We start from the raw sequence: 27,632 nt of genomic DNA, 5'->3' as shown, positions 1-27,632 counted from the left end.
AACCCTAAAATTTATTTACTTACAATTCTGTATAAGATACCTTGTTATGGTACACATGTACTATCACACAAGTTTTGTACATGTACAAAACACTATTCTCAGGAAGGCAATGGTCAGGTAAATGTGAGAATTGCTTTGTTATGGGAGGAGAAGTTGCTGTAAGCGGTTGTCAGCAGTTGTAAGTATGAATCAGATCATGCACTGTAACCTGCAGTTAGAAAGGCACCTGCTGTATTTCACTCCCACATTCCTTCACAAGATTCCTCCAAGGCTGGAGAAAAACACATTAAGAGCTCAGAGAGGATATCTGTCTGAATTTTAACACTTCTTTTTCCCCATCTAATCCCATTATGAAATTTCTCAGCAACACTGACACCTCTGACACTCTGTCAATAATAAATTTCCTGTAATGTAATTTCATTGTCCTTATGATACACCTCAAGTTTTGAATGTGTGCTCAACTCACTTTTCTTTGTGAATATTATATTTCAACTTTCCATGTACATCAGTGAATGAGGGAAAGCAGCACCCACTGTGAGCGTAAGCAATGAAGTAACATGAAAAAACAAGATCTGGGGGGGAGGAAAAAAAACTCGGATAAGGGTCATGTGAATGAAAGTGAATGTCTGTGTGGATGAGAATAAACTGAAAATTAAAAAATAATAATAAATAAAGAAGAAATGTGACTTTAATTGCTTGTAGGTAACATTTCAGCAAGCGGTATGTCAGGAATTACATACATACAAACACACTCACACTTGCATACACAGATAAACAGTCATGAGAATGAATATGCATTCAGAAAAGTACATGTGCTGACACATGCATTCTTAATTGCCAGTTTTATGCTGCCATAAATGATGATATCCCCAGTTTTTTTTTTTTTGTCCTTTAGCCTAAATGACCTTAAAAACTGACTTCCTATTTCCCAGGTGTGTAGCTGTCGGAGTGGGAACTTCCCTTTTCTGGTCTTAGTACCTCATTTGGATCACAGCTCCATCTAAGACACTTCTTGAATCATTTTTACATTTTAAAAACAATAAATATTTCCAAAGATGGTCACACGTGACGAGCCGTACTGGTGTGTCTTTCCATCTCTGACGTCATCAGCAGCAAAAGTCTCATCCAAGATTCATACACCTTGATTTCACCTTGATTAAGTTTGAACCCAACCCCAACCTCTAACCCCACAACTTAGATAGAGTCAGTATAAAGTACCATGCGTAATCCTCATCATTGTCTCTTTAAGTAACATCCCTTCCCTTCCCCAGTCTCTGATGCTCTGTTCTCTGGAGCTCTGAGCACAGACTGCTGGGTAAGACATCTGAGTGACAGCCTGTAACTCTGGGATCTTGTCTTTAAGTTCTTGTTCATCGGTATTTACTGGATTTTGGGTTTGGCGCCACCAGGAGTTGGGTCAGGAGGAGGGCCACCGCCCTGGGCCAGCCTTTTAAAGCTGTGGGAGAGAAAAAGACCAAGGTTTCAATATGCTTATGCAGATCAACAAATGCAGGGTCTGCCCCAAGACCACACTGAGCTCCTAAGTGCATGTTCATGTGACACCAGATAACACGGAAATGTGCCTGCCGAATGGGAAGGAGGAAACCTCCTGTTATTCTGAGTTGCTGGCCTCGTAGTCACACTATTTCAATCACCTAAATAAGCTGTGTTATGCTATGTTCTCCTGTGTTATTTGGAGTAATTTTTAAGTGGAATCAGATCCAAACACACAATAAACATATTGTGAAATGATTGCATCATTGTTAACTGGAAAGCCACAGATGGTGGCTTTCCAGTCACTTTCCCAGCGGTCGGATGACACATCTGCAGCTCTTTTCACCAAGTGGGACATATGGTAGCTGTCAGAAATTATATGTGGATACTGGGATGTCTTTGACTTGGAACAGACTTGCGAAGTGGGAGGAGGTATTTTGGGTGTCCCTGGTTCTTAAAGTAAAAGATCACATTAATTTTTCCCATAGACAATGTTAAGTGACTAAAAGGCTGAAGCACTTCTACGGCATGGATCAGGATGAAACGCTCCTGGTTAAAACAACAGTACAAAGGATCAAGCAAGAAACTATCTGGGTCTTTAATAAAAAGCGATCCCGAGGTGAATTTCAGCAAAAAAAAAAAACAATCACCAATTAGTTGGCAGCAATAAGTCTGTAAACTGGTGTTTGAAATCTGCATGAATATTATCATCAAGTGTAAATCATACACAGTTCTGGTAGAACCTCCGCAGTAACTGATCCTTCTTCATGAAAACAAAATCCCAAATCTACACTGTCAAGTATTCTCAGCAGTATTTAGAAATATCTTATTTCTCTTTAACAGACCGAAATCATTCAACATAATAACATGTTAGACCTTAACCTAGTTTCAGAACTCTGAATGGTAGCCCACATGATTGAATCCAGGGATTCAAATAAATGAGTAAATTGAAACAAAAAGGGATTTTGTTTAGTAAGTCTTCATGTTTTCAAATAACCCAGTTTAACTGCTTTATTAATTGCATTGCTTTGGCAACAACCAGAAATATGTCACATATGAGGGCACCTGACATTTTGCACCTACAAGTGTTGGTATGGGGACAGATCCTTAGTATCATTAGTGCCTCAGTGAAAAAGTACCACTGAAGCTGTGCTGATGGCACAAATGTGCCAGAAGATGGCGCCATACTCACAAGTCCTTGATGTTGTCAATGTGGGCCTGGATTTTCACAAAGAGGTTGTCCACTTGCTCCTGTGATATAACAGAAATGGCCAAAAATATAAGTTTATGAATACAGACATGAAGGACCACTTAAAGTAACAATATAAATAATGAATTATGGGAGTTATTACCTGGCGTTGTCTGTAGAAAAGTGGCAAAGAAAAGACAGCAATCACACCTGGAGAAGAAAGAGGATGGGAAAGTAGAGTAGTTAACTTCATAGTCACACAGTATGCTAACAGATTCCAGATTTCCAGCAGTCAACAGATGCCTGTTGCTTACTGATGATGATCAGAGTAAGGCCATTGCACAGGTCTCCTAGGTACGTCACAAGGTACATCAGAACCAGGAACTAAGACCAAGAAAAACAGAAACAGAGAAACAGATGCAGAGAGTTAAACTCCCATCAATGATCCATGCAGATGTCAAGAAAATGCTCCACCACTGCTCCATGTGGTTTTAATTTCATTCTTTTAGGGAGAAGTGAATAATGCTGCCTTATTGCTCAATTCCCTGCATTGTATTATAAAGTGAAAATCTAATACAGAGCTCAAGATGCTCCAAGTACGTAACTCCCAGTGTAAGTTTGGGTGTTTCCCTTTATATCACTCAGTGTCTCAGTCACTGTGTACGGGATCTGGTGTTGCCCTGATATGGGACACCCCCGTCTCAGATGTAAAGAGACTCCAGCTTATCCCAGCGTATTTCTGAATGCCGAGTCCTGTGTGTCATGTCACATACCGGCCAGGTCAGGGTTGAGAGTGGGATGTTCTGGGATTCAGAGGCTCAGTCAGCTCACACTGACTCACCATTTATTGTAAATGTGTTAAGTCTGTCTGGTCTGGTTCTTTGCATGTACAATATTATAACTATATATTACTACAAATAGACATAGTGTATATCATGTGCAGCCTTATAGCAATACCTTAATTTTGCAGACACTTTTATAAAGTTTTCTTTTTTTTACTTCAGCGTGTGAACATGAGGATCCAGGTATCAAACAGTAAGTTGTTCAGCAGTTGTACTACTTTATGAATTAGGTTTCAGGGAAAGAACATTTAAGAATAGGCTGTTAATACAAAGCAAAAAGCACAGAATGTGTACAGTCTGTGGGAACAGCAAATGTCATATAATACTGTCAGATTTATTTAGACTCTATAAATATTAACATAATGCTTTGGCTCTGCTAGTGAGAGAGGCAAATCCAGAGGCTCGATAAATAGCATAGATTAGAAGAGTGAAGCAGGCTGCCTCCTTTTTTATGTATGTATGTTTTGTATCAATTCAAATTAATGTAAAAGATTGTTTTCTCCCCAAAAGGACTAATTGCTTTTCACATTATTACCAAAAATATGTCATTGGGACTGATGGTCGCTGTCAGTAATAGTGCCCTTAGATAGAAGCACAGCTCTGAGCTAGCATAATGAGAGAGACGGTTGGCATGGCGATGCTGTCATCTCCAGTGATGGAGGGAGCTGGGATGATGGAGGGAGGGAGATGATAGATGATGGAGCACAATGAAAGAATGCGGAGACTTATGCTTGGGTTAATGAGCGGGAGAGGTTCTGGATAGGATGAAGCAAATCTTTAAGGATGAAAAATAAACAAGATCCTGCGCGTGCACACACATGCACACGCGCACACACACACGCGCACACACACACGCGCACACACACACCCACACGCACACACACAAATCAGTTAAAATAGTTTCCTAGCTTAGCTCACCTTGATGGACTCAAAAAGGTTTCCAACAAAAAAGAGTCTCTTCATAGTGTCAACAGCAGACAGAGCCATGACGATAGCTTTCTGCATGTAGAGGTCAGCCTGCTCTCCACTGAAACTGATGTCCAGGTCCAAGTATGACCTGAGAGAAAATGAGATGACATCCCACCATAGGTGCATTTTTAAATGAAGCAAATCCACTGAATCAAACAAAGTAAACAGAAATTGGACTGAAAAGGCTTTTGGTTGAATGAACTCAGGTGCTCGTTTTAGATAACATTCATTTGCTGTGACTTAATGGGGTGAATCCAGCTCTATGTGCTCTGTCGTTTTTATCCTGCCTATCTTGACTACTCTGCCTGCTCTTTTAAATAAAACCACAGCATCTTACTTGAAGGGGTGCTCTCCATCGCCCCAGCTGAGGGCGTAGAGGAGTTGGTAGTAGATGCGGACGGAGATGGTGAAGCACATGACAGCCAGGGAGACTGTGGAGACCACACTGATGATGCTGAGCTGGAACAAGGACAGCAGGCCCACCACCAGCCCTGTTAGCACCATGCCCGTTCGCTCTGTGTCCTTCCAGTAAATTAGGTCCATCACTGAAAGACAAGGAAGGTAGGTGCAGGTAACAGAAACAAAAATGGTTAAGAAATGAAAAAAAAAAAACAAAAAAACAAAACAAAACAAAACAGAGGGGAATTCAACTGAATTTTAATAACTGAATCTGAAACTGAGACTGTAGGTACTGGATCAATCATCAGACTTGTGGGTAAAAAAATAGTCCCACAAGTGATTAAGTTAAATATGTGTAAAAATCATAAACAAGCTGGTTTCTGAAATTCAAGCTGCAGATTTTGTGGCTATACACTGCTGACAGCATTGTGAATTACTGCATCCTTCCTGGTTTTAAACAGACCAGCTACAGCAATATCAATCCTCAGCCTCCTCAGCTTTTGGTTGACCTCAAAGTCTTTTCGTTTTTTTGGGGGGGGGGCGGAAGAGGGAGAGTGTCAGAAAGATAAAGTAGTTCCGACATAGGGACAGGAAGGGGGACGGAGCCAAGCGAAGTGGTAGGGGGAGACATGATACAGGGAGGGATTTCCAGCCTCCAGCATGAGAACATACACAGCAGCTACGAGGACACTTCAGGCTCCAGCCTGGGCTAAATTTAGCCCTCGGATGAAAGAGGGAAACAAGCAGTTGAAGAGAATTTAGATGCAGGCTTTAACAGCACCTGCTGACAGACGTCAGACCTTCAGCAGCCCCTTTTCCACACCCAGTTGGTTTCCTGCTCTGTCACCCAGCAACAGCTGCCATGGAGACCGAGGCGTCCATAGAGGCATGCTTTACTAGAGCAGACAACTTCAGTATGTACAGTGGAATATATTTTTATCTAAAGATATAATATTGGCATTTTCTCTTAATACAATATAACGTAAAACCTTTTTGAATGAATGACCAAGTTACAAAATGTGGACACAGCAGATTAAACTACAGCACACAGCCCATGTTAAAGGAGCGTTTCTGAGTTGTGTAATTACAGGGTCTGTTGTGTGGCGCTGCACTGTCAGACAGGCGTAGTTCTTTGTGCTTGTCATTCAGTGAAAAGCTAAGCCTCAGCATTAGAATACAGGGAAGCCTCTTTGAACAGAGCGCATTGAACAGCAGGTGGGTTATTTATAAACATCACTGCGCACAATTAATACCCATGATGCCCCTGGAAAACACCTGGCCAACGTGTTTGCCTGTGCTGCTGTCATTCTGGGACAGAGTTACTCAGCATGGGGAGTCAGGTGACTAATTTAGTAAAATGATGAAAACACGATAGTGCTGAAAGCTCATTTGAGCACAATGTCTTTGAAAAGTACAAATGGAAGACACTGCTATGTTCAAAGACATGGGTACTGCACTGAACAATAGCACTACCCACACTTTACTCACTCAGGATTTTCTAAACACACTGTGGTGGCGCAACTATGCAGCAGCATTGCAGGAGGTGTGTACTACATTTTTAATAAATGCTGAGGATATTGTAAAGCCTTGGAGTTATTAATTTTGAAAGATCAGTTCAACAATTTGGGGAAACAGCTGGTCTGCCTAGGTCTGTCCAAAGGTAACAAAATCCAGTTTGTGGTTTTAAGAGGGGTTACTGGCTCAACCCGTTTTCATGTAGATTAAACAAACAAGGTAACATGTTCATTAATGAGCACAGGTGCTGGTAGGGGGATTTTATTGCCTTCATACAGAGCCAAGCTAGCTGTTTCCCTGTGTCCAGTCTTTATGCTAAGCTAAACTAACCAGGTAGCTTAACATTAAAAAGACAGATATCAATCATCTAATGTAACTGGTGACAAAACAGATAAGTGTTTTTCTTTCTTCCTTTAAACCACACACAAGCTGTGATATATGCATAATAAACTGGCTTTTTTATTATTATTATTATTAAAATTAACAAGCAGCTGAAATGTCTGTGGTGTGCAAATCTTTCTGTAACACTTTGGTATTATTGGGTGTAATAAATATTATATATATTATAGCCTTTAGGTGCCCTTAGGGTGGACTAAAAGCTTTACTTAAGATCTTGTTTCTTTCTATTGCCACATATAACTTGCTCGAACTCGTTCTACTGTACTTACATTAATATACTTAAAGTGGACTTCATGTGCAGCTGTTTCCTCACCTACTCAGAACTAATTCCCTGTAATCAGAAGGCAATTACTACTCCACTACAACCACTGCTCACCGCATACCAACTGCTGGGATATAACATCAGGACATTTTCTAATTTCTCTATCAGAATTTCAGAGTACGAACCCTTTAACTATGTTATACATATATAAAACGAGTGTGACACAATTTCATTTTAACATAAGAATGCATTTCATTTGACCCTGGTCATGGCAACTCAATCACACGTCCAGGAAATATGGCAGTACTGCAGGCGGAAATGTAAGAGAACCCAGCTGGCAAAGTTATTACACACTATAACAATAATGTGCGAGCAGCATACCACAACATGACAGCTAAGACTCATTTGAATGGCTGCTGCAAATTTAAATGAAGGCAACTGATACGAAGACTCTAGCTGACGGAAGCTACCATCTCCAGAGACTCTGCTTGTAAAATGATCAAAGACAAGCGAGAAATCCGCTCAGTTCCCACCTTCCGTTCCCCGATTGCCTGGCCCTCTCTCCGCTACCCAAGAGCGACAAAGCTAAAGAGTCTACTACTACAGAATAGAAGTGGTTTCCGCTCCTTCATACTTGAATCTGTAGCTTTCCTCTGCCTTTTCTCTTCTCGCAGAAATCAAACACAGCTCTTTGCAGTAGCTGAGACAGTACACAAACATCATCTACATAGGTGTACACTGCTGTCTCAAATCATCTTTTCACTTTAAGTCCAAGGTCTCACCTTTACTGGCCATTTTGGTTGCCGCTCCAGTGTTTCCCCCTCACGCCCTCTGTCCCTCTCTCTGTCCCACTGTGCTCCCCTCGCCCCTCTGAGCTGTTTTTGGCCAACCCCCCCCCCCTCTGCTCACTCAGCAGTCCAAAGGCCTGACAGCCCAAAATAATCTTGTTTGCAGCACCGCCCACAACTCTTCGAGATTCTATGAGCTTCACAGATAAAGAGATGATTCACAACAATCACACAAGAATCTCAAAATCACTAGATCGTCTTCCTTAAAGCAAAAATCCACTGTGAAGCAGAATGAATTTATGGTATTCCTTTGAACTCAGAAAAAGTTACATAGAGTTGTGCTCATATTTATGGCTCATCCGACAACTGAAATGGGAGAAGCAGGGTTTATTTTCTGTTATGTCACCAGGCCAAACCTTTCGCTGCCACCACGACTGACAACAAACAGATGAGTGATTGAAATTTTTGCAACAGTGGCTGTGATTTTCTGGGGATGAGTGCTGAAACACATATTTATTTTATTACACAAACGTCCTACAAGTAGGGTTTTGGTATTATTTAAATTACAAACAAGTGCCAATTTGATATGTGAGTTCCTGTACAGATGTCAAAACTATACTTTACATGTTTTTACAAAAGATCTTTTTTTCATTTAACAAGAGCTGTAGCTGTACACAAATGTTATCTAGGTATCTTCTCAAACAGGAACATTAGAATTCAGTATCAAAGAATAGGTGAAGAATCTGATGTTCTCGATACGAACACAACACTACAACACTAAGAAACACATTTCAGTTGCCAGAAGAGCACAGAGGTTTGATACTGAAGTAATAAAACCAGAAAAAAAAACATGATGACACAAATAGACACGTGTGCTATTTATTGAAGACACCCTAAACTCTGTCATTAGCCTGACCACACATACATCAACAGTCTGAGGGTTTACTGCCCCCCCCCATCAACTAAAATAAGACTGAGCTCCACTCTGAGTGACGGTCCACTTAAAGTGCCATCAAGCTGGAAGACAGGATGTGATCTCTTGCTCTCTCTTTCTCCCTTCATCTGTGTCTCACTCACTCCTACAGTGTGAACTAAACCCCACAAACCTGCAAATAAAGAAACCTCACACACAAACACACACAGACACACAAACACGCCTGTCTCTCTTTCTCTCTGTGTGTATATAACAGTAATGCATTCTGATATCAGCAGCGATGGTGTGTGAGTCCAAAAAGTCAGCCAATGCCAGGAATGCTCTCCCCACAATTAGCCAATCATTCCTGAAATCCCAAGAGAGGGTTACTATGGAGACACACTGGACAGCCATGACTTCTGTGGGGGGTGGGGGGGGGGGGGGGTATCTATCTTTGTCTGCCTGCTCTTGAAGATCCATGCTGAAATGTGATATTACCTTTATTCTACGCATCGATCAACGAGCTGAGTGAGAGGATCTCACTCAGCTCGTTGATCAACAAGACAAAGAGATGGAGGGGGGTAAGGTAGAGGGACAGAGAAGAATGTCTGAAGACTGACGAAATGTAAAGATAACCAGCTGAATCTTGTACCTGCTATGTGGGTGCATACTGTCGGGTCCTCTGATAGGTTAAGTGCTGAAAACCAGTGATCGCTGACCAGCTGTTCCTGAGAATTTAGACCAATGTCCGCTGACGACGAGGATGCTGGGCCTCTGGGTCGCACAGATGTGAGCAGCTTGACTGAGATGGTTTCCCTGGTGACGGGAGACTCTGGCTCGGGGGTCGGTGAGGCTGCTGCTGCCGGGAAACAGGAGATGATGTCACTATCATGATGACATCTCAGCTGATTTGTTGTACGTGCTCAGTTTGAGCTAAAATTAATGACTGTTAAATATTTTTTTGCAAAATGTTTTTTTGTGGTTTAAGATTAAAGTCTAGACATCCCTTATTTGTAACTTCTCTTACAGAAAAATTTAAGGGACTATGTTATTATGTTATTTTAACCAATCTATGTCTATTTCAGGAGCATGATGATTTAAAGTCCATTAGTTTTAAATTTACAACTTAGACTTTAATTTAGAAACAAATCAGATCATAAGATATGTTCACGGCAGAATTTTTGCCTTCATATTTAATAAATCACACATCTAAATGAATAAGTATGGACTGAATGGGAGAGTATAGGTTTATTACGTCTAAGATCCCATTGCATCTCATCAGAGCAATTTCCTGTGCAGAAAGTAAGAGTGGAATTCTAATTTCGTCCTTATACAAGTAAACATTTCCAAAACCCACGTCATACGTGTGAATTTGTCATAGTTTTATGGTCTGTTTTGACTGGTATGACACCGGCTAGTTTGACTGGAAAATATGAAAAATCTGGTGCTATGGCACCCGACTATTTATTACATTCCAACACAGAAAGATCATAAAGTGCCTCTAGTTGCTTTTCCCCACTGACTTTTGGCCACAATTCACTTGTCACTATGATTTGTTACAATTTCTGCCTCTGTGCCACATCACATTAAGTGGACCTCAAGGAAAAGTCATCATAAGTCAGACTTAATAATCATCTTTTGGCATACAATGATTTGATGCTCATAGCTGCTGACAGGGAGGAGGAACTGGGAAGAATTAGCAGTGCCAAGAACAGGGGCAAACAGTGACACATCATTTGATAAATCATCAGCACACTCAGACTCTCAGAGCATCCTCTGAAAATACAGTGAGCCCAACCAGATGTCTGTCAGACTGATACTTGAACTATTGGTACAACTAATGAGCTCCTGAACATTGCAAACAGATGAGTGACAGAGAGAACTCTGAATCATCTACCGCACTAAGCAGCCTACTTGAAATAATTTGCCACTTGTTGAGAATAAAGACACTATGGGAAAAAAACAACAACTTCCCCATCTCACCCTGAAGTATCTGTGTGGGGCTCTGCTGCTGGGAAGATGGGGGCGGAGAGGGAGGCTGGACAGTCCCGGTCGTACTGCTCTGAATCTCCTCTCTTTGGATTGCTGCATCTCTCCCCTGAGTTTCTGGGTCCAGATTTTGGGGAGAGGGCTGGATTGTAATAGTCTCAGTTTGTCTGTGCGGCTCTCTTTCCCTCGTTCCCGCTACACTCACTGTCCTCGCCTCCACCCTCTCAAGTTCTCTCCTTTCTGGCACCTCATCTTCTTCCTCTCGACTGAGGAAAGCTTCTGGGTCCCAGTCTACATCAGGGGAGTCCAACAGTGTTTCTAAGGTGTCCGTGCGGATTAGAGGAGTGCGACTTCCCCGAGAGCCCGCCCTGCGTCGGTCACGGAGGTGTCGTGAGGCTCCCACCGCCTCTGCCTCGGCGATGGCGATGAAAGAAAAAGTCAGTTCGGAGGGGTTTTGACGTGGCGTGCCCCAGATGGATGGGGATGAAGCCAGTCCCTCATCATCATCTGGACCTTCATCTCCCCCCTCCTCATCGTCAGACCACTCCCTGGCTGTTTGCAGCTCACACATCTCCGACTCCTCGTTTCCGCCTGAATGGACACACAAACCAGAAAAGTGGTCACTCCAAATGCACAGAGAGGCATAAAGACAGAGACAGAGACAGACAGAAAGAGAGAAAAGAGAGTAAATATAGAAAACTGTACACACTCTGGGCAACAACAACACTTGACAGTTCATTCAATTATAGAGGCTGCTGCTAATACCATGTGCAGTATATTAGTTCAGTGTTGTGCAAAGAATGTGATTTTGCTTTTAATGAATAAATATGTCAGATGAAAGCACCCAAGCGTGTAGTTTGATGTCTGGGAGAAAAAGGTGTATGACAACTAAAGATGAAACCTTCTTTGATAAGTGCATAAGCATCTCTCTTTCCACGGTTTAACAATAACTGTACGTCTTTTCTAACCTGTGGATTCTCATTGCTGGTATTAGAGGAGTTACATGACAGGGGTGTGTAGGTGAATTCATTTCAAATGAAAGACGTGTCAGTGAGCAGGAATCTCTTGAATTTTAAGTATTGCATGAGTGTTTAGGTGTCTGTTTCTTACCATCGGTGCACGGTGGCGTTGAGTCTGGAGTGGATGCCACAGAGCCATATTCCTCTGGAAGAAAACAGTCAAAATTTTAGATCTCCTCGTAAACATGCTGTAGTAAGAAGAAAAAGGTCAGAAACATAAATGTGCTGTTGCTGCTTTTGCATGCTGTAAACTCATTCCTCCCACCATCTCACATTCATCTCAACAGTGTGCCTCTCAAAACATTCAAAGTAGGTGTACTACATTGAAATGAGTAATAAGATAAAAGCCCCAACAGACACTGCAGTACCTTGCTATGAGTCATTTTTTAGTTATAACAGTGAAATGTTCTTTATATGATTGAAGAAGTCACAGACAACCTTAGGCTCCTCTACTGTATTTCACCTTGAAAATATTGGTCATTAACCTTATCAACAAACATTACATGTCAGTACAAAATAATATTGCTTGCCACTAAACATAAAACTATGTGTGCATCAATGACAGATAACAGGAACATGACATTTCTAGTTGCACAGTGTAGGTCAGTGAATACAGACTCATTTCTTTACAGAGCTAAACTGGCAGCAGTAAAGGCCTTGGCTACATTAGACAGCCAGCATGACATTAGCTAATAAATCAACCCAGGCAGAGCAATGAGTGCAGCATATTCTCCTTTGCATGCAAATGAACACATGCAAATACTCAGAAACTGCTGTCATTTAATTGTGGAGAATATAAGGTGGATATTGTGACAAAAAGATAAAATAAAACACAGATGGGAAAGGCTCAAAATCCCTTGTATTCTTGAAATGCCTGCTTGCAAAACCTTCTCGTACACAGCCACATAAACAACTGCAAATCAATGAGAGGCAACGGATAGGTCTGCTTCTGCACTGCATCCATCCATTCAGCCATGTGTTTATTAAAGGTAGGAGCAGGAGAGAGGAATGGAGAGTAGGCAGGAAGGGGAGGGAGGGAGGGGAAAGCTAACACATACGATGCTCACAGCAGTTAGCAAGAAAAGATGATGAGCTGGAATATATATATATATGTCGTTAGTATAGTGAGGATAAACAAATGCAGACCTGCTGCACAGAAACAAAGATGGAAACAGCAGGGAAAAAAGCAGACTCACGGCAGTGGGAGAATCCTAAAACCTGGCCCATACTCCATCAAGGCATCGCTGGGCCCATCCAGTCTGGAAGCCCCCCCCCCTCCTCTGCTGCCGGCACTCACGCCCTGTGGATACACATATTCTCTCTCTCTCTTTCTCCCTCCTCCTCCTCCTTCTGTTATTTGGTCGTCTGTTGAGCAGCTTCCTCCCTGTCCTGCCTTTCGCCCTTTCAGTCCGTCACTCAGCAGCCCCGCCCTGCCTCACTCCACCATCCTCCCCTCTATTCGCTCCTCTCTTCATCTCCACTTGTATCGTTATGACTGCAGCGGTAGTAGTGTGCGCTACAGCAAAGGGAGAGGAGTACGAGTATGTCTCTGTGTCTGTCTGAGTCTGTTGTCATCTCCCATTCATAGTTAATCTTTGTCTGACTGTCCCTCTCTCCTCTCTCCATCATCATGTGACTTCATCTCAGGATCTCATAGGCGCAGGCTGTAAGGGAAGGAGTCATTAATAATGTATAACATGAGCATATACAAAACATACACAGAGAAGGATGCATCTGAAGATAGGCAGGACAGGCTGAAGCATCAGTCACAGCTTTACCAGAATGCAAGGTTTGTTAGCTATACTATATTTTAGATATACCAATCATACACCAGATTCACGTGTAATAAATATTAGTTTCACACAGTGCAACTATACAAATAAACCAAACCAAAATTCATAATAAAAACTGGAAAACAAATAATGTGCAGACTCAACTAAAAGCTTTTTTGTACTGGGAAGTGAGGCCTGTGTAACAGTGAAAGGTAGGGGGCAGTAATGTGCAGCTGTAAAAGTGATGGTGGTACACTGTTTGGATGATGATAAATGGAGCTACAACTACCACCTCTTAGTTTGTGTGCCTCTAGCAACCTCATATATGTAATGAAGAGTTTGAAGGAACTGAATACAAAAGGTATTTTTATTAAAGTGTATTTTTTGGCAAAATGGAAGTTATCACTATGTTGACATGTATGATTCCAGTGAATAATTTCCAGCGCGGCACATTTGTGATTTGTAAAATAGGGATATATAAAAAAAAAAAAAAATAATAATTTGACTGGACTTTGTTGAATTTTTTTATTCTTGTTGAGTTAAATTCTTTGTATGTGTTCATACATTTGGCCATTAAAAGCTGATTCAGAGCTGATACAAAGTTCTAGCCATCACAGCAGACAATGCTTCAAATACGGATGACAGGGCAAAGAAGAATTGAAGCGCAGAAGGTCTATAGGCCTACAGTCACCACAGATTCAAGGTAGGCACCCACACCAATTCACCAATTCAATATCTGACCAAATGTGAAATGTGCTCACAATATCCCCTTCTGTTTCTGAGTTATGCGTTGAATAATGGCCAGAAAAGTGTTTTTGGAGAACATTATGATTTAACAGTGAAACTGACCTTTGACCTTTTGGATACAAAAAGTTATCACGTCATAATTGTATCCTATAAGACAGTTGTATAATATGTTGTCATAATTAGCATATTCATTCTTCAGTTATGGCCAAAAATGTGTTTTCCGAGGTCACAGTGACCTTAACCTTTAACCTTTAACCATCAAATTCAAATCAGATCATCTTTGAGTCCAAAAGGACATTTGTGCCAGATGTAATGAAAATCACGTTCTCAAGAATGGAACAAATGTGAATGGGACAGTCTAAAAACATGATGTGCTGAGAGGAAGGACTGTACATGACTGGCTGGTCTTAACTTTGAGAAGCAAGACTTCACTATCAATGCAAGAAGTATGAGTCAGACTCTATCAATCAGCTAGATCACTGTTTAAGTATTACATTTAATAAAACAACTCTATACTCAACATTCAAAAGTGCTGTACAAATCACGATAAATCAACACAGTCATGGGGCGATGCACTTCCTGCGTCTTCCTGTTTGTGCATGCTCCGTCTTAACAGGATAAGGTAAAGGTAAACAAACACGCTTCATCTGAAACACTTCGACCAGAGACCAACATCAGCTGATAAAAGGTTTAGTCCTACTTATAGCTGGGTAAGGACAAACACATATAGTCCTTAACACTATTAAACCTCATGAGCCCCTGCATGTAAACCAGGTCAGAGGCTCCAAATACACCACAGATAATGAGATAAAGACACACAACTGTCATGCTGGGGAATCAGCAAGTCACATACAGTACGGGGCTGGTTTGAGTAGGTGTGTCAACACGTAGCAACTTTAGAACTGACCTTATTTAACTTGGAGAATTTTAGCTTGTTTTTATCTTTTATTATAAAATGATTTTATATGTGCATTTTAATGTTTCCCTGTGACTCTCTTATATTTTGTCTTTTAATTTTTTTTATGCAAAAGGAAGCACTTTAAATTGCTATGTTGAAAGGTGGCATACAAATAAACCTGTCTTGCCAACTTATTCTGAATAAGAAGGTATTATTGTGACATATTTGGAAAGAAAACAACTAAATTTCAGGTAAGTTAGAGTTTAATTAGACCCTGAACAGAGAGTACACAGTGGCAGAAAACTGGAAAATCACAGTCGATGCCAAATCTGGAAGCCAGCTCATAATCCATGCATGTGTGCAGACACAGGTCATCTGGGCTGCCTTGAAGGCCAGGTGATTATCCAGCAGTGTTACACAGCACAGACAGAGAGAGAGAGAGAGGGAAAGAGGGACAAGGAGAGAGGCAGTAGGTGGGGGCAGAGCAGAGGGATAAATCAACAGAAATAGATAGACCAATAGAAGTGCAGGGCTGATACAGGACGGGTATAGCAGAGGAGGGAGACAGAAACAGAGAAACAGAGCACGAAAGACACCTTATAGTCTTACTGTTAAAGAATAAAAAGGACACAAGAAGGATTCTCTGACTCTTACCAGCAGGCGAAGGGATGAAAAAATGGCCCTGATAATTTTTAACAGAAAATCAACTCTGTTTTCCCTTTAATAGGATAATTCTTAATGAAAGTCACTTTTTGTTTACCTGCTTGGAGTGACACAGCTTAACTGTTGCGCTGGACCTGCTGAGGAAAACACAGGGCCGGAGGAGGGGCACCAGGAGGAGACGGGCTGCTGCCAGGTCGAGCAGGAAGCTTGAGCACAGGCTTCGCGGGGTGATGAGGACGGCCAGGCGGGCGAGCAACGTGGAGGTGCCCTCCTTCCTCCGGCAGCTGGTCAAGGAGACGGAGAAGATGGTCACCTTCTTCTTCAAAGGGGGGTCCAGGGAAGCAGGGCCTGGGGGAGAGGAGGACAGTTTGGATGAGGACGACTTGATGCCGAGCCCATACCTGGAGCGTCCCATCTTGGAGAAATGCGTGTCAGAGGGGGAGTCTCAGTCGGGACTGAACTACGCTGTGGCGAGCATGCAGGGCTGGAGAGCTCAGATGGAGGATGCCCACACCTGCATGCCCCAGCTGAGAGGAGAGCTGGCCGAGTGGGGATACTTTGCTGTTTTTGACGGACATGCAGGCACCACAGTGGCACAGTACTGCTCCAAAAACCTGCTGAATCACATCCTGGCAACAGGTACAGAACAATTAGTGACTAATGAGATGAATCTAATTATTCAGGCAAGGCAAACAGTAACAGCAACAGTTTGGTATGTCAAACATTTAAACTGAAATCACACTGCATTTGCAATATTCTTAACAAATATGTTGTGCAGCAAATAAGACCTACTGCACTCAAAATAAAGCACTATACTGATTAACTGTTATAAACACGCAAAAACAGATCCTTTGATGACATATAATTAGATTTGATTTATGAGCACAGTCCATGAAAGTAGCTCATTAAGAGCAGATTTAATTCAAAACAAAACGATTTAAATAGGACATTACCTTAGACAACTAACACGTCATTATGTACGTACGTATGTATTTAAGTAATTTAGAGGGTTCAGGGGTCAAACAGGACTGTTCATCCAGATGTCAAATCCAAGTACATTTGAACGTCTGTGAGACGGTTTTGAGGCTTTCTCTGTTAAATACACACCAAACAATTCCAGCTCAATTTTTTTTCCGACAATGTAAAATCAGAAACACTGTGTCAGCCATGTTATTGCTCTTCAGTTTCAGTGTTCTCTTCAGTCTTCAGTCTGATAACACAGATAATGTCTTCTTGCTGCAGTGTTGGTTTTAGTGTCTGACCTTGCAGTATGTTACTAGATGTGGATTTCACAAATCAAGCAAAACACACTCCCCCTGGTGTATGTACCAGGTCTCATGTGTGCTGGCTTCTAAACAAACAACATGGCAGTGTGTGTATGTGTGTGTAAGTCTGCCTTTAAACCAAATGTTTGCCCCCTCATGTTCCACAGGTGGGGTTACAGCGAGTGAGGACCCTGAGCAGGTGAAGGAGGGGATCCGTGAGGGCTTCCTGGAAATTGACCGCCACATGCACAAACTGGCTCGCCAGGACAACTGGGACCGAAGTGGCTCCACTGCAGCGGCCGTCCTGATTTCACCACGTCACATTTACTTTATCAACTGCGGGGACTCCCGCACTCTGCTCTGCCATAAGGGCCAGGTGGTCTTCTACACAGAGGACCACAAGCCGTTCAACCCCAGAGAAAAGGAACGTATCCAGAACGCTGGAGGCTCGGTGACCCTGCAGAGAGTCAATGGCTCGCTGGCCGTTTCCCGAGCACTGGGGGACTTTGACTTCAAGGAGGTGGACTGGAGGCCGCAAACTGAGCAGCTAGTGTCACCGGAGCCAGAGGTGTACGAGCTGGAGAGGACACCTGAAGATGAGTTCCTCATTCTAGCATGTGACGGTGTGTGGGACGCCATCGGTAATGAGGAATTGTGTGCCTTCGTGCGCAGCCGTTTGCAGGTGTGCGATGACCTCAGAGAGATTTGTACCCAAGTCATTGACCTCTGCCTCTATAAGGTGAGATGTCAGGCCATAATAGTCACCTTGGGCTCTTGGAGTTTTTGATGGGCACTTGTCACTGTTTTCTGACATTTTATAGACCAAACAATCAATTAAGACAATAATCAGCAAATTGGTCAATAATTAAAGTAAATATATCTCAAATTGTATGTACAGATAAATATCCTGAACTGATGAAGAATGAAAAGTTTTTGATCCAAACAAAACTTTTCATTTGCGGGATGTCTCCAATTGTCAGTGAAGCAATTCCAGACTAAAACTTATTTCTTACTATTCACCACAAGCAGAGATTAACTGAGCTACGTAAACCCCCAACACTTGTGTACACACAGAAGCATTATCCTGCAGTCTTAGCTCAGCAGAACTCCTACTAATTTCTCCAAACTCAGCTCACTGGAAGGACACAGAAGCGTTACAGCAGGTGGATTTATGAATGGGAAGAAGGGGGTGTAGTGGGACTTACACTGACATTGTTATGCAAGTGGATTTCTCCTGCAGGTCTCCTTAATGCTTATTAGTACCTGTTCGTTTGAACACTGACAAGCCCTTCACCCAACCTATAAATAGCTGTATTAAGGCATCATGGGACATGGGGACAGGAGGGAAGAAAAGCTACACATGGCTCGGATTAAGACTGAATGTGAGTGTGTTGACGAGAGCTCAACATATACCAGCTCAGAAGTTTTATCCTGGCCAGGATGGGTTGCTATTTATTTCACCTAAAAAGGCTTAAAGAAACTGCATGTTCCAGTACACAACAAGCCTCTCTGCTTGCATCTCTGATGTTATAACCAACAGGCTGATGGGTTTAACACTGCAATAACAAAGTAGCCTGGCCAATACTGAAAAAAAAAACACTATATCATCAAAGAGGAGTTTTGTTTTTAACTGCAACTTTTTGTTACTTATAACCAACGTATACTGTACATGGATACTGATATATCTGCAATAAGCTAGTATTTATTTATCTGTGTGGCTCTACTTCACAGGTGCATTTCCTCAAAGCCACAGACTAAAGTAATGTATCTGCAAATCAGGTCTATCATAATCTTCTATAAGTACTTAACTGTGACGTTATAGGAGATTAATATGTTGTCCAAACTTTGTTTAGCAAATGTATCAGCACATGATAATCCACCCGTAGAATCAACCATAGACTCTCCTTCCAAACTGGCACAGACCTCATCCCCTATCAACAGGTCTATTTCAAGAGATTTCAAGCAGTGGAAGAAGTGTTAAGATCCTTTAGTTAAGTAAAAGTACCAGTACCACAGTGTGAAAGTACTTAAATACTTAAAAGTATCAAAAGTACATGTAGTCATTATGTAGGTAGAAAGGCCCATGCCAGAATTATATTATTGTATAATTATAATATTGGACGATGATTACTGATTTAACATACAAGCACCATTTTAATACCTGGTTGGATGAAGCTAATTAAACTCTCTAGATTTATATAAATAAATCTACATTAATATGCTTATTCCAGATTTGTAAAAAACTGCAAAGTAACCAGTAATCAATAGTATCAACAGCTGTTATATAAGTGTATTGAAGTAAAAAGTATTTCAGTGAAGTATAAAGTAGCATAATACTCACATAAAGTATAAGTACTACATTTTACTTGAGTAAATGTACTGAGTTACCTGACACCACTCTATTTCATTTCCACTTGAATTAAAACTGCAGTCTCAGTACTTTGTATCAAGCTTGTCTGATAATCCTGTGTGATCTGTCTCCCTCCTCAGGGCAGCTTGGACAACATCAGCATTATCATTGTCTGCTTCCCTGGCGCCCCCCAGGTGTCACAAGAGGCACTGCAGCAGGAGGCAGAGATGGAGCAACAAATTGATATGAAAGTGGAAGGTGATTTGCTCCACCAGAAAACACACTAAACTTTGAGCTAATGTCACTTCCCACATTAACCACCATGTTGTTCTTACTACCTCACTTCACAGAAATTATCCAGATGATGAGGTCCAGAGATGAGGACCCTGACCTTCTTTATGTGATCAAATTCCTGGCTGCAGAAGAGATGCCAGGACTTCCACCAGGAGGAGGTATCACCAGCAAGTGAGTCTGAGCAGTTAACCCCCAAAACATACAGATATGTTTATGGTGGAATCAATTTTGGGAAATCAAAACAAAAATCTTTTTTAAGCGCTACTGGTCTTTCTCTCTTTGCAGGCGAGACTGTATTATCTCTGCGTATCAGAAACATATCATGACTCACAGAACTCAGGAGCCTATGGTAAGACACGATGCAATGACAACAGTAAAAAAACTAATATGCCTCGAACAGTTTGACAACGATTATGAGAGATCAATGAGAGATCTCTTAAAATTGACTAAATCATAAGTCATGACCTCAGACTGTAAAAATTACACAAAAGTAGAGATTAATCTGCTGATTAATTTCACGACTAACCAATTAATTAATTAATCATTGATAGAGCTGAAATGATTGATTGATTAATTGCTTAGGATATTTCAAGCAAAACTGACAAAAATATAACAGTTCTAGCTTCTAAAGTACGAAGACATGAGGCTTTTCTTTATTTTCTATGAGAGTAGATTGACTTTGTTTTTCATCATAATAATAATTAATCATCATTGTCTCTATAAAATGACAGTACTTTGTGAAAAATGCAGACTAAGTTGACATCCTCAGATTGCTTGGTTTGTTAAAAATCCAAAGATATTCAGAATGTCTAGGAGCTGGAACCAGAAATGTTTGGCATTTTTGCTAAATTTCTAAACTTGTAAAAGTACATTCTACTGAAGTTATATGAAAAAAGTGCCGCAATTTTGATGAAAGAAACATCATGTCTTGTCTTGTGACATTTCAGGACATTGAAGGTTCCGAAGAGGACTCAAATTAAAGTCACTACCATGGAAACAGACTCACCCCACCACAACTTCACTGTGAGAGCAGCTTAAAAGACATTTACATTTTAGATGAGCACTAAACTAATGACGATTCTTTATGTAATGTATTCTCTTTGAGCTTTTGCTTCCTGGTCAATTAAAGTGAAATTTAAATGCAATACTTCAGTCTTGTTTCATTTCACTGTGTTCATTTGTTATTGACAGAGAGTATTTAATATTATTTAACCGCAAAGCGCCTGGAGAGACACTAATATTCATGACATGCTGGAGGCTTCTGTATGAAGCTACAGTCTATGGTTTAAATCAGTTCATTTACATTGCTGCGTGACACTGTCTACAAAATTGTACATATGGAAAACAAATGAACTCACACTCCTTATCCTGAGGCAATACATCATGTAAAACCAAAAAATAGCTCTGTAACCCCCCCTCAAAAAAAAATTGTACCTCATACATGTGCTCCACACAACGGCTGCATGTGTATCAGAGTCTCATGCTGGAACGCAGGGTCTCTCAGTAAATAGTTAGCACAATGCTGTCAAGGAGCAAAGGTGACTTAGATAGCGATGACATGTTATAGCAAGAACATAAACGCCATAAGAGAAGGAAGCCAGAGGGAGAGACACAAAAGGATAAAGAATGCAGGAGAGGGGTTTGGAGAAAAGAGAAGGGTGGGGTGGGGTGGGGAGGGGTAGAGGGCCATGAAAGGGGAAAAGGATGTGATATTCCCAGGAATTAGCAAACGTACCTCATTAAAACGTTGCACCCTCTGGCACTTTAGAGTGGATGTGTGATGTGTTACATCAGCATGTGATTTAGATTTAAAAGCTGTTCTCCCGCAGGCCATTTTATAGTCAACAGATCTGTACAGCCTGATAAAGCTCAATCATAGTTGCCCCCATTATTATTAATTTGAAATTACAGATAGTTACTATAAAATGACAGATAAACAGGGCATTAATTTATGCCATGATTAGTGTTTTTCATAAGCTGGAAGCAGCAAAGTTGGACATTTTTGGCTTGAAAACTTTAAAAACAGCTCTTTAGTTGATTCTTTGTTTTTCTACACACACACACACAAAAAAGAAAAAAGTTGGAGCTTGTGGGGTTTTCAATGAAATGCGACAGTCTTAAACCATCATTGTCTGGCCATGTCTTGTCTTGAAATTTAAGGGTTGGCTTTAAAATTACACATTTACATTTATATTTGCACAACACTGAGCAAACAGACTGGAAACATAATTGGGCATAAACGTAACACATATCACTATTCCTCATTTAGCCCATCTATAGTATCAATACTAACAAAAATAAAAAGAGCATGGTTCAAAGTCAGAACTACCACATGAGGGATTTAGGGGGGCTCTCATTGGAAGTCATGGGTTCTTCAGAATGTGTAGAAAGGGTGTGGTGAGGCTCAGCACCTCTGTATTAATTGACTGAGCAGAGCTTTGATTGGACAGTGTCCTTCTCACGTCCTCACTCCTGCTAGGGCAGCTCACTCAAATATTCAACTAAAGACGGGATCACTCTGTGGAAACACTTGTGGACAAAGACAAAGAGGAAGTAGAGGTGAAAAAGAAGTAAACAACCAGAGGGGAAGGCAAGAAACCTCAGACAGAAACTGTGAGTAATGACTGTGATGGCTTTTCTGTGGTATTTTGAGAAACAACATGGGGACAGGGTGGTTAGTGTTGCCTCACAACAGGATGGTTCTGGGTTTGACCTGGCAGAAGCCTTTCTGTGTTGAGTGTGCCTGTGTTTTTTTTTCCTGGTCTCAGTTCAGACATGTTGCTCAGACTCAGAAGGCATCTTCAACCTATCAGGTGTTCAATGCTGAGGGGCCACTAGAGGGCGCCCAAACTAACAACTACTGTCAGGTGAAAACCTGCAAAACATACTATGGGAACGTAAAAGATATATATATATATATATATATATATATATATATATATATATATATATATATATATATATATATATATATATATATATATATATATATAATATCTTTGTTTTTGAAATTATCATTATTTTGTGATTATCATCTTATGCCAGAGGGTTGTATGTGTCTTATGTACTAAAAGTGATCTAAATCCAGACTATGGCTTTATCTAAACGGACATAATCTCTTATGGGCAGCAGAAGCAGCAAGAGAGTAGAAGACTTAAAAAAAAAAAAAAAAAAAAAATCAACAAAGGCAGATGTGATCAAAAGGAAAATGTACTAACAAAAGGAAAATGGATGCTAACAATAAACATGTTGGCATCCAAAATAAGACTCATATAATCCTTACAATTATTCAAAATTATTCAAATTGGAGACACAAGATTTTCACTAACTAAGTCCTGCTCCATTCATCCACCCATTTAAGTAATATTACAGCCCATCCCATGCTGCCATAAAAATAAATCAAGGGGTTCTCTTTCTTTTACTTGTGTGTGCCTGAATTTGTATGGTAACACGGGGGTTGGTGTGTTTCTATCAGGGTGAATTTTATTTTAAACTTTTAATCTGTCCATGTGTGAAAGAAAATAAATGAATGGATGACTTACCATTTGTGGAATATAACAGACGCTTTGCTGCTAGACACTTTGCTAAGAGATGCTAGCAACAGTCTTGGTCTTATCGTTAATGGAGTCCAGAATGGATAAGATGGACTTCGTTAGATCTTTCAGAGTCTCGCAGCCCTTCTTGGGTATTTCCTCTTTGAGCAGCATGTCCGCCTGAAAGAAAATCCAACTTAGAAACTCACAGTCGCTTATTGGCACCACTGAATTGGCCTGTGGTCAATTTGTGGGGTGAGTCCACCGGCATCACCTGACCTGTAGCATTTCAACGCAATTCATTGAATTAATTTGCACACCTGCGTAAGACAGGTAGGCGCGAGGGGATGGCAGGTTCTGATCATAGCTGAGTGTGCGAGCACTTTTCTCGAGAAACACTGAGTCTTGCAGCACCTGTGTTTTCAGCTGCAGTCCTCCTGTGGCTTAGATGGAGCAAACCGATAAGGAGGCCACAGAGGATACAGACAGCACGGTATATAAAACAGGACAAACAAGTCTAAACAAAACTTCAGCCCAGCAACTGTTAGTCAACTCCTGCCTGCTACAACTTGAACCTGGGCGTCTGCATGTTTATACAAACTGAAATTTAACCCTTAATCTAACTATGTGTCACCTACCTGCAGACGGACAGGATGCCTCTGAACGCAGGTGACCCCGGATACGGCAGCGTTCCGGCCCCCGGGCTGTCGGGCAGTGTGGGCGGTTCAGAGACGGCCCCGCTGCTCATCCCGGAATCTGAACCGGAACCGGTTCAGCAGTGGCAGCCCATGACCAAGGAGGAGCTGGAAGTCGCAGCGGGGGGTCCGGGGTGGAGGAGGGTGCGTTGTTATCTGGTCTTGCTGTTCTGGCTGGCGTGGGTGGCTATGCTCGCCACCTCCATCGCCATCATAGCGACGAGTCCCCGGCCGGTCGTAACGCCACTCAAGTGGTGGCAGAAGGCGCTGTTCTACCAGCTGCAGCCCGACATGTTCACGGAGGCACAGGCGGAGGGGTCAAAGGGCATAAATGGTGAGGGAATAAAAAGTGGTTAAAAAAAAAAGATTTAAAAAACATTTATTTGATCCCAGAAACTGAACAACTAGAACATGTAAAAGAATAAGTAACCTAAAAAAAAAACTAAAATACTAGTGTTAAGTGCCAAATACCGTTTACACTAAAAATAATTAACTACAAAGTGTATTGAGACGAAAACAGACACAAAAAGTGAAAGGATTAGGTATGACATGCAATATTACTGAGTCTAATTTTTAAAATCTCTCTCAAGTGCTGTGTGAAGAGCTTCCCTACTTCAGATCCCTGGGGATAGGGGCTCTAATCCTGGAGGGCCTGTTTGATAAAGAGGCGTCTTCTGAAAACCTCACTGTGACTGGTGAAAGCTTGTCAATGTCGCCTCAGATCCAACATCTGCTCGCAGAGTGCAATAAAGCAGGTGAGTGAAGCACACCCTGAGTAGGTAGACTGAGACTTTGATGATTAATGCGCTTTTCCACTGGTCCTGCAGGTCTCAAAGTGGTGTTGGACTTCTGTGAACTGGATCTAGATGTAGCAGGAAACAGGCCATCAAACCTCTCAGACACTGCACAGGTGTGAAAACCTACTCTCTGATCATGCTACTAAACGAAGTTCTTGGTGATGCTGGATTTCTTAAAACGCAGCAATTGTTTTTGTCAGCATGTACTGCAGTTCTGGTTGGAGCAGGGTGTGGCAGGCTTTGCAATCTGTGACACAGATGCGGCGTATTCAGAAAAGGTAAAACGATTCTCCTTAATGTTTTGAATTTTCTTACAAGCAGCGTTTCCAGTGAAATATTTACATTTCAGACTCTGCTTGTGTGGAGAGGTGTCCTGAAGGAATTTAGCAGTCAGCAGGACGAAAGGTATTGCATGTGCAGATCCAAATGTGTGCAAATTTGTGTTTTCATATCATAAAATGAATCTAATTGGAAACTGTGCGTACCTGTGTGCCTCTTCAGGATTGTGGTTGTAAAACAAACGACAACAGACATCCTGCCTCCTCTGAGTACTTCCAGCCAGATCAACAACACACTGGTGGATGTGGTCATGAGGTCAATTCTGCCATCTTCACATCACCTCCTGTCTGCCCAGGAAGTGGCTGATGCTATAGAGACACACCTACAAACAAGAGAGAAAGATATATGGCCCAGCTGGACAGTAAGACATATGCATATATACACCCAGGTTGAGGAAATTTTAACAACGTTTTAACAAGCTCATTTCAGATTTGACTGAAAGATATAGGTAATCAGTTATATAATGTCATGGACCTTTGAATTAGCTAGGTTATTATTCTACTTGTGCAGGTTGGAGGCAAAGCATCTCATGACTTGAAGAAATTACTCCTGGTTTTGACGATGACTCTGCCAGGATCACCTGCAGTCCAGTATGATGAAGAGATCGACCAAACACAGGTTAAAAAAAACAACAACAAAAAAAAAAAAAACACTGCTTGGGACTTTGAGTCCATGAATTAGCCATTTTTAAAAGTTTTTAAAAGTTACTAAACAAAAGCTTCCTGCCATATAGAATGCTTCTGTGAATGTTGGCTCGTTACGTGGAGAGGAGAATGAACCATCACACGCCCACACAGTGAGTAATAAAGTCGGTTATCCTTCTAGAAATACCCAAATAAGTCCTGTCTGCCCTGACAAATTGGTTACCTAAATTATTATGTTTAACTTTCTGTCCCTTGTGCCTACCATCTCTCTCTCAGGATACGGAGAAGGCCAAGCGTTCAGCTGTAGCTCTCTTTACCTCCCTCAGTCACTCCAGAGCCAGAGAAGAAGCTCTTCTGTACGGCAGCTTCACCTTCCTCCCCTTCAACACATCCACCAACTCCTCCTCCAACTCCACTCTTACCTCTCCTTCATCTCCCACGATCCTGGCCTTCCTGCGTTCCTGGGGTTGTGTCCACTTCCTCGTTCTACTAAACATCGGGCCTGAGCTTCATGCTCTGGACCCTGCCTGGGCCTCAAGCCTGCCCGAGGCTGGAGTGTTTGTGACCAGCACAGAAATGGACCGCCTGGGGTCGACGTCTCTGTACAAGCTGGTGCTGCGGCCCCACGAAGCCATCGTCATAAAACTGTTTGAGGCAGGAAGCTACTCGTAGAGCTTCTCTGTTGTCAACTGTATGAAGATTTTAGGTGCTGGGATTTGAATTTTCTTCTCACAGAATGACAAATATCACTCAATCGTTTTTTTTAAAGTTCAGATGTGTTTGTGCTCAGATGTCACTGAAAATAAAGTAATGAATTTGTGTAATGTGTGGTATCATTTGTTTTCAGTGAGTTCACTTTAATGTTCTGGAGAATGTCTATTGAGGTGAATACATGAGATGAGGTGAGCATGTTTTATTTATAGTAATATAACATTAACCTAACTTTATGTATCAGGTAGAGAAGAGATGCTGCAGGGCTTTAACACAATAATCTTTTTTTTTTTTTTTTGTTTGGAAAGTTTTTAAAGTTAAATGAACATTTTCATTTACAGGCATAATTTGACTTTTAATGAAAAATGTAAGTAATTCTTATGAACATGTGGTCTGTGTCGCAAACAAAGAAAAACCCCACTGCAGCGGTACTGCAGGCACTTCTTTGAACTGCTGATAAAACAAACCACATTGTGATACTAGTTACTCTTGTATGTGAATTCTTATTTTTTTCAAACCCTTTGGGCAATCTTTGGCTGACGCACACCTGGGAGACAGATGAATCTTTGTAGTAACTTACGACATGTTAAATAAATCTTTTTTTGCCTTTTATACTGTCACTGAACAGTAATTGCCAGAGGAGTAACTATGGCTTAGAAATGCATGTCTGCTTTTGGAACAGTACACTGTTTAACCACATAGTGGTGCTATAGTACCAGACAGTGCTCTGCTGCTCTGACCATCCATAAAATTTTAAATGAGACTGTGATGTCAATATTTGACTAAATCATGAATTTCTTAAGATGGCAAACCAATAATAATCCATAAAAATGAAACTGTTGACATAATAAGCCGACATCATTCAACTTTTGAATTCAGTATTGTTAATGTTGCATGTCAATTTTATATGAGTAAACCCTCCCTATTTCCCACACCAACCGGCAATTTCACATGTAAATATTTATCTTTCAGTATTAACACTTTTGCTTTCTATAACTCTGAATCACGTCTGTCGCTAAACATGTCACATTTTAGAAATGAGCTGTTTCTCATGTCTAAAGAACGTCTAAGAAATTATTCTTACATTGCTTTACAGTTTTGCGCTGTCAAACCAGACTGAATTCAAAACGGTCGGTTTGCTCTTCT

At 41.3% G+C, this 27,632-nt stretch overlaps 3 protein-coding genes across 5 annotated transcripts; 2 read left to right on the top strand and 1 right to left on the bottom strand.

Moving 5' to 3' along the window:
• Window positions 1-670: 670 nt before the first annotated feature.
• On the bottom strand, window positions 671-16,086 carry rtn2a (reticulon 2a). 2 transcript variants are annotated; one of them, XM_041046232.1, is made up of 11 exons: window positions 15,956-16,086; window positions 12,975-13,442; window positions 11,870-11,923; window positions 10,754-11,350; window positions 9,423-9,629; window positions 4,832-5,039; window positions 4,444-4,582; window positions 2,998-3,067; window positions 2,847-2,893; window positions 2,687-2,745; window positions 671-1,456 (listed from the first exon to the last, which is right to left on the bottom strand). In XM_041046232.1, the coding sequence occupies exons 2-11, from the start codon at window positions 13,003-13,005 to the stop codon at window positions 1,381-1,383; spliced, it is 1,488 nt and encodes a 495-aa protein (XP_040902166.1). In that variant the 5' UTR covers window positions 13,006-13,442; window positions 15,956-16,086; the 3' UTR covers window positions 671-1,380. The 2 variants fall into 2 exon arrangements, with proteins under 2 accessions (XP_040902166.1, XP_040902167.1); XM_041046233.1 differs by lacking the exons at window positions 9,423-9,629; window positions 10,754-11,350; window positions 11,870-11,923; window positions 12,975-13,442; window positions 15,956-16,086 and adding an exon at window positions 7,852-7,951.
• Window positions 16,087-16,088: 2 nt separating this feature from the next.
• Window positions 16,089-20,870, top strand: ppm1na (protein phosphatase, Mg2+/Mn2+ dependent, 1Na (putative)). The gene is made up of 6 exons (XM_041046234.1): window positions 16,089-16,497; window positions 17,291-17,862; window positions 19,614-19,731; window positions 19,824-19,938; window positions 20,053-20,116; window positions 20,715-20,870. Exons 1-6 carry the CDS (start codon window positions 16,089-16,091, stop codon window positions 20,745-20,747), a joined length of 1,311 nt encoding a protein of 436 aa, XP_040902168.1. The 3' UTR covers window positions 20,748-20,870.
• A 1,372-nt stretch (window positions 20,871-22,242) lies between these two features.
• On the top strand, window positions 22,243-26,554 carry LOC121187115 (4F2 cell-surface antigen heavy chain). Of its 2 annotated transcripts, none has more exons than XM_041046231.1 (10): window positions 22,243-22,380; window positions 23,945-24,329; window positions 24,586-24,750; window positions 24,823-24,905; window positions 24,993-25,070; window positions 25,142-25,197; window positions 25,294-25,492; window positions 25,642-25,749; window positions 25,865-25,927; window positions 26,052-26,554. In XM_041046231.1, the coding sequence occupies exons 2-10, from the start codon at window positions 23,954-23,956 to the stop codon at window positions 26,445-26,447; spliced, it is 1,524 nt and encodes a 507-aa protein (XP_040902165.1). In that variant the 5' UTR covers window positions 22,243-22,380; window positions 23,945-23,953; the 3' UTR covers window positions 26,448-26,554. The 2 variants fall into 2 exon arrangements, with proteins under 2 accessions (XP_040902165.1, XP_040902164.1); XM_041046230.1 differs by lacking the exon at window positions 22,243-22,380 and adding an exon at window positions 23,608-23,793.
• Window positions 26,555-27,632: the final 1,078 nt, after the last annotated feature.

This window comes from Toxotes jaculatrix, chromosome 9 (genome assembly GCF_017976425.1).
Source record: "Toxotes jaculatrix isolate fToxJac2 chromosome 9, fToxJac2.pri, whole genome shotgun sequence".
Classification (NCBI taxonomy): domain Eukaryota; kingdom Metazoa; phylum Chordata; class Actinopteri; family Toxotidae; genus Toxotes; species Toxotes jaculatrix.
This window is presented reverse-complemented; position numbering and strand designations above follow the sequence as displayed.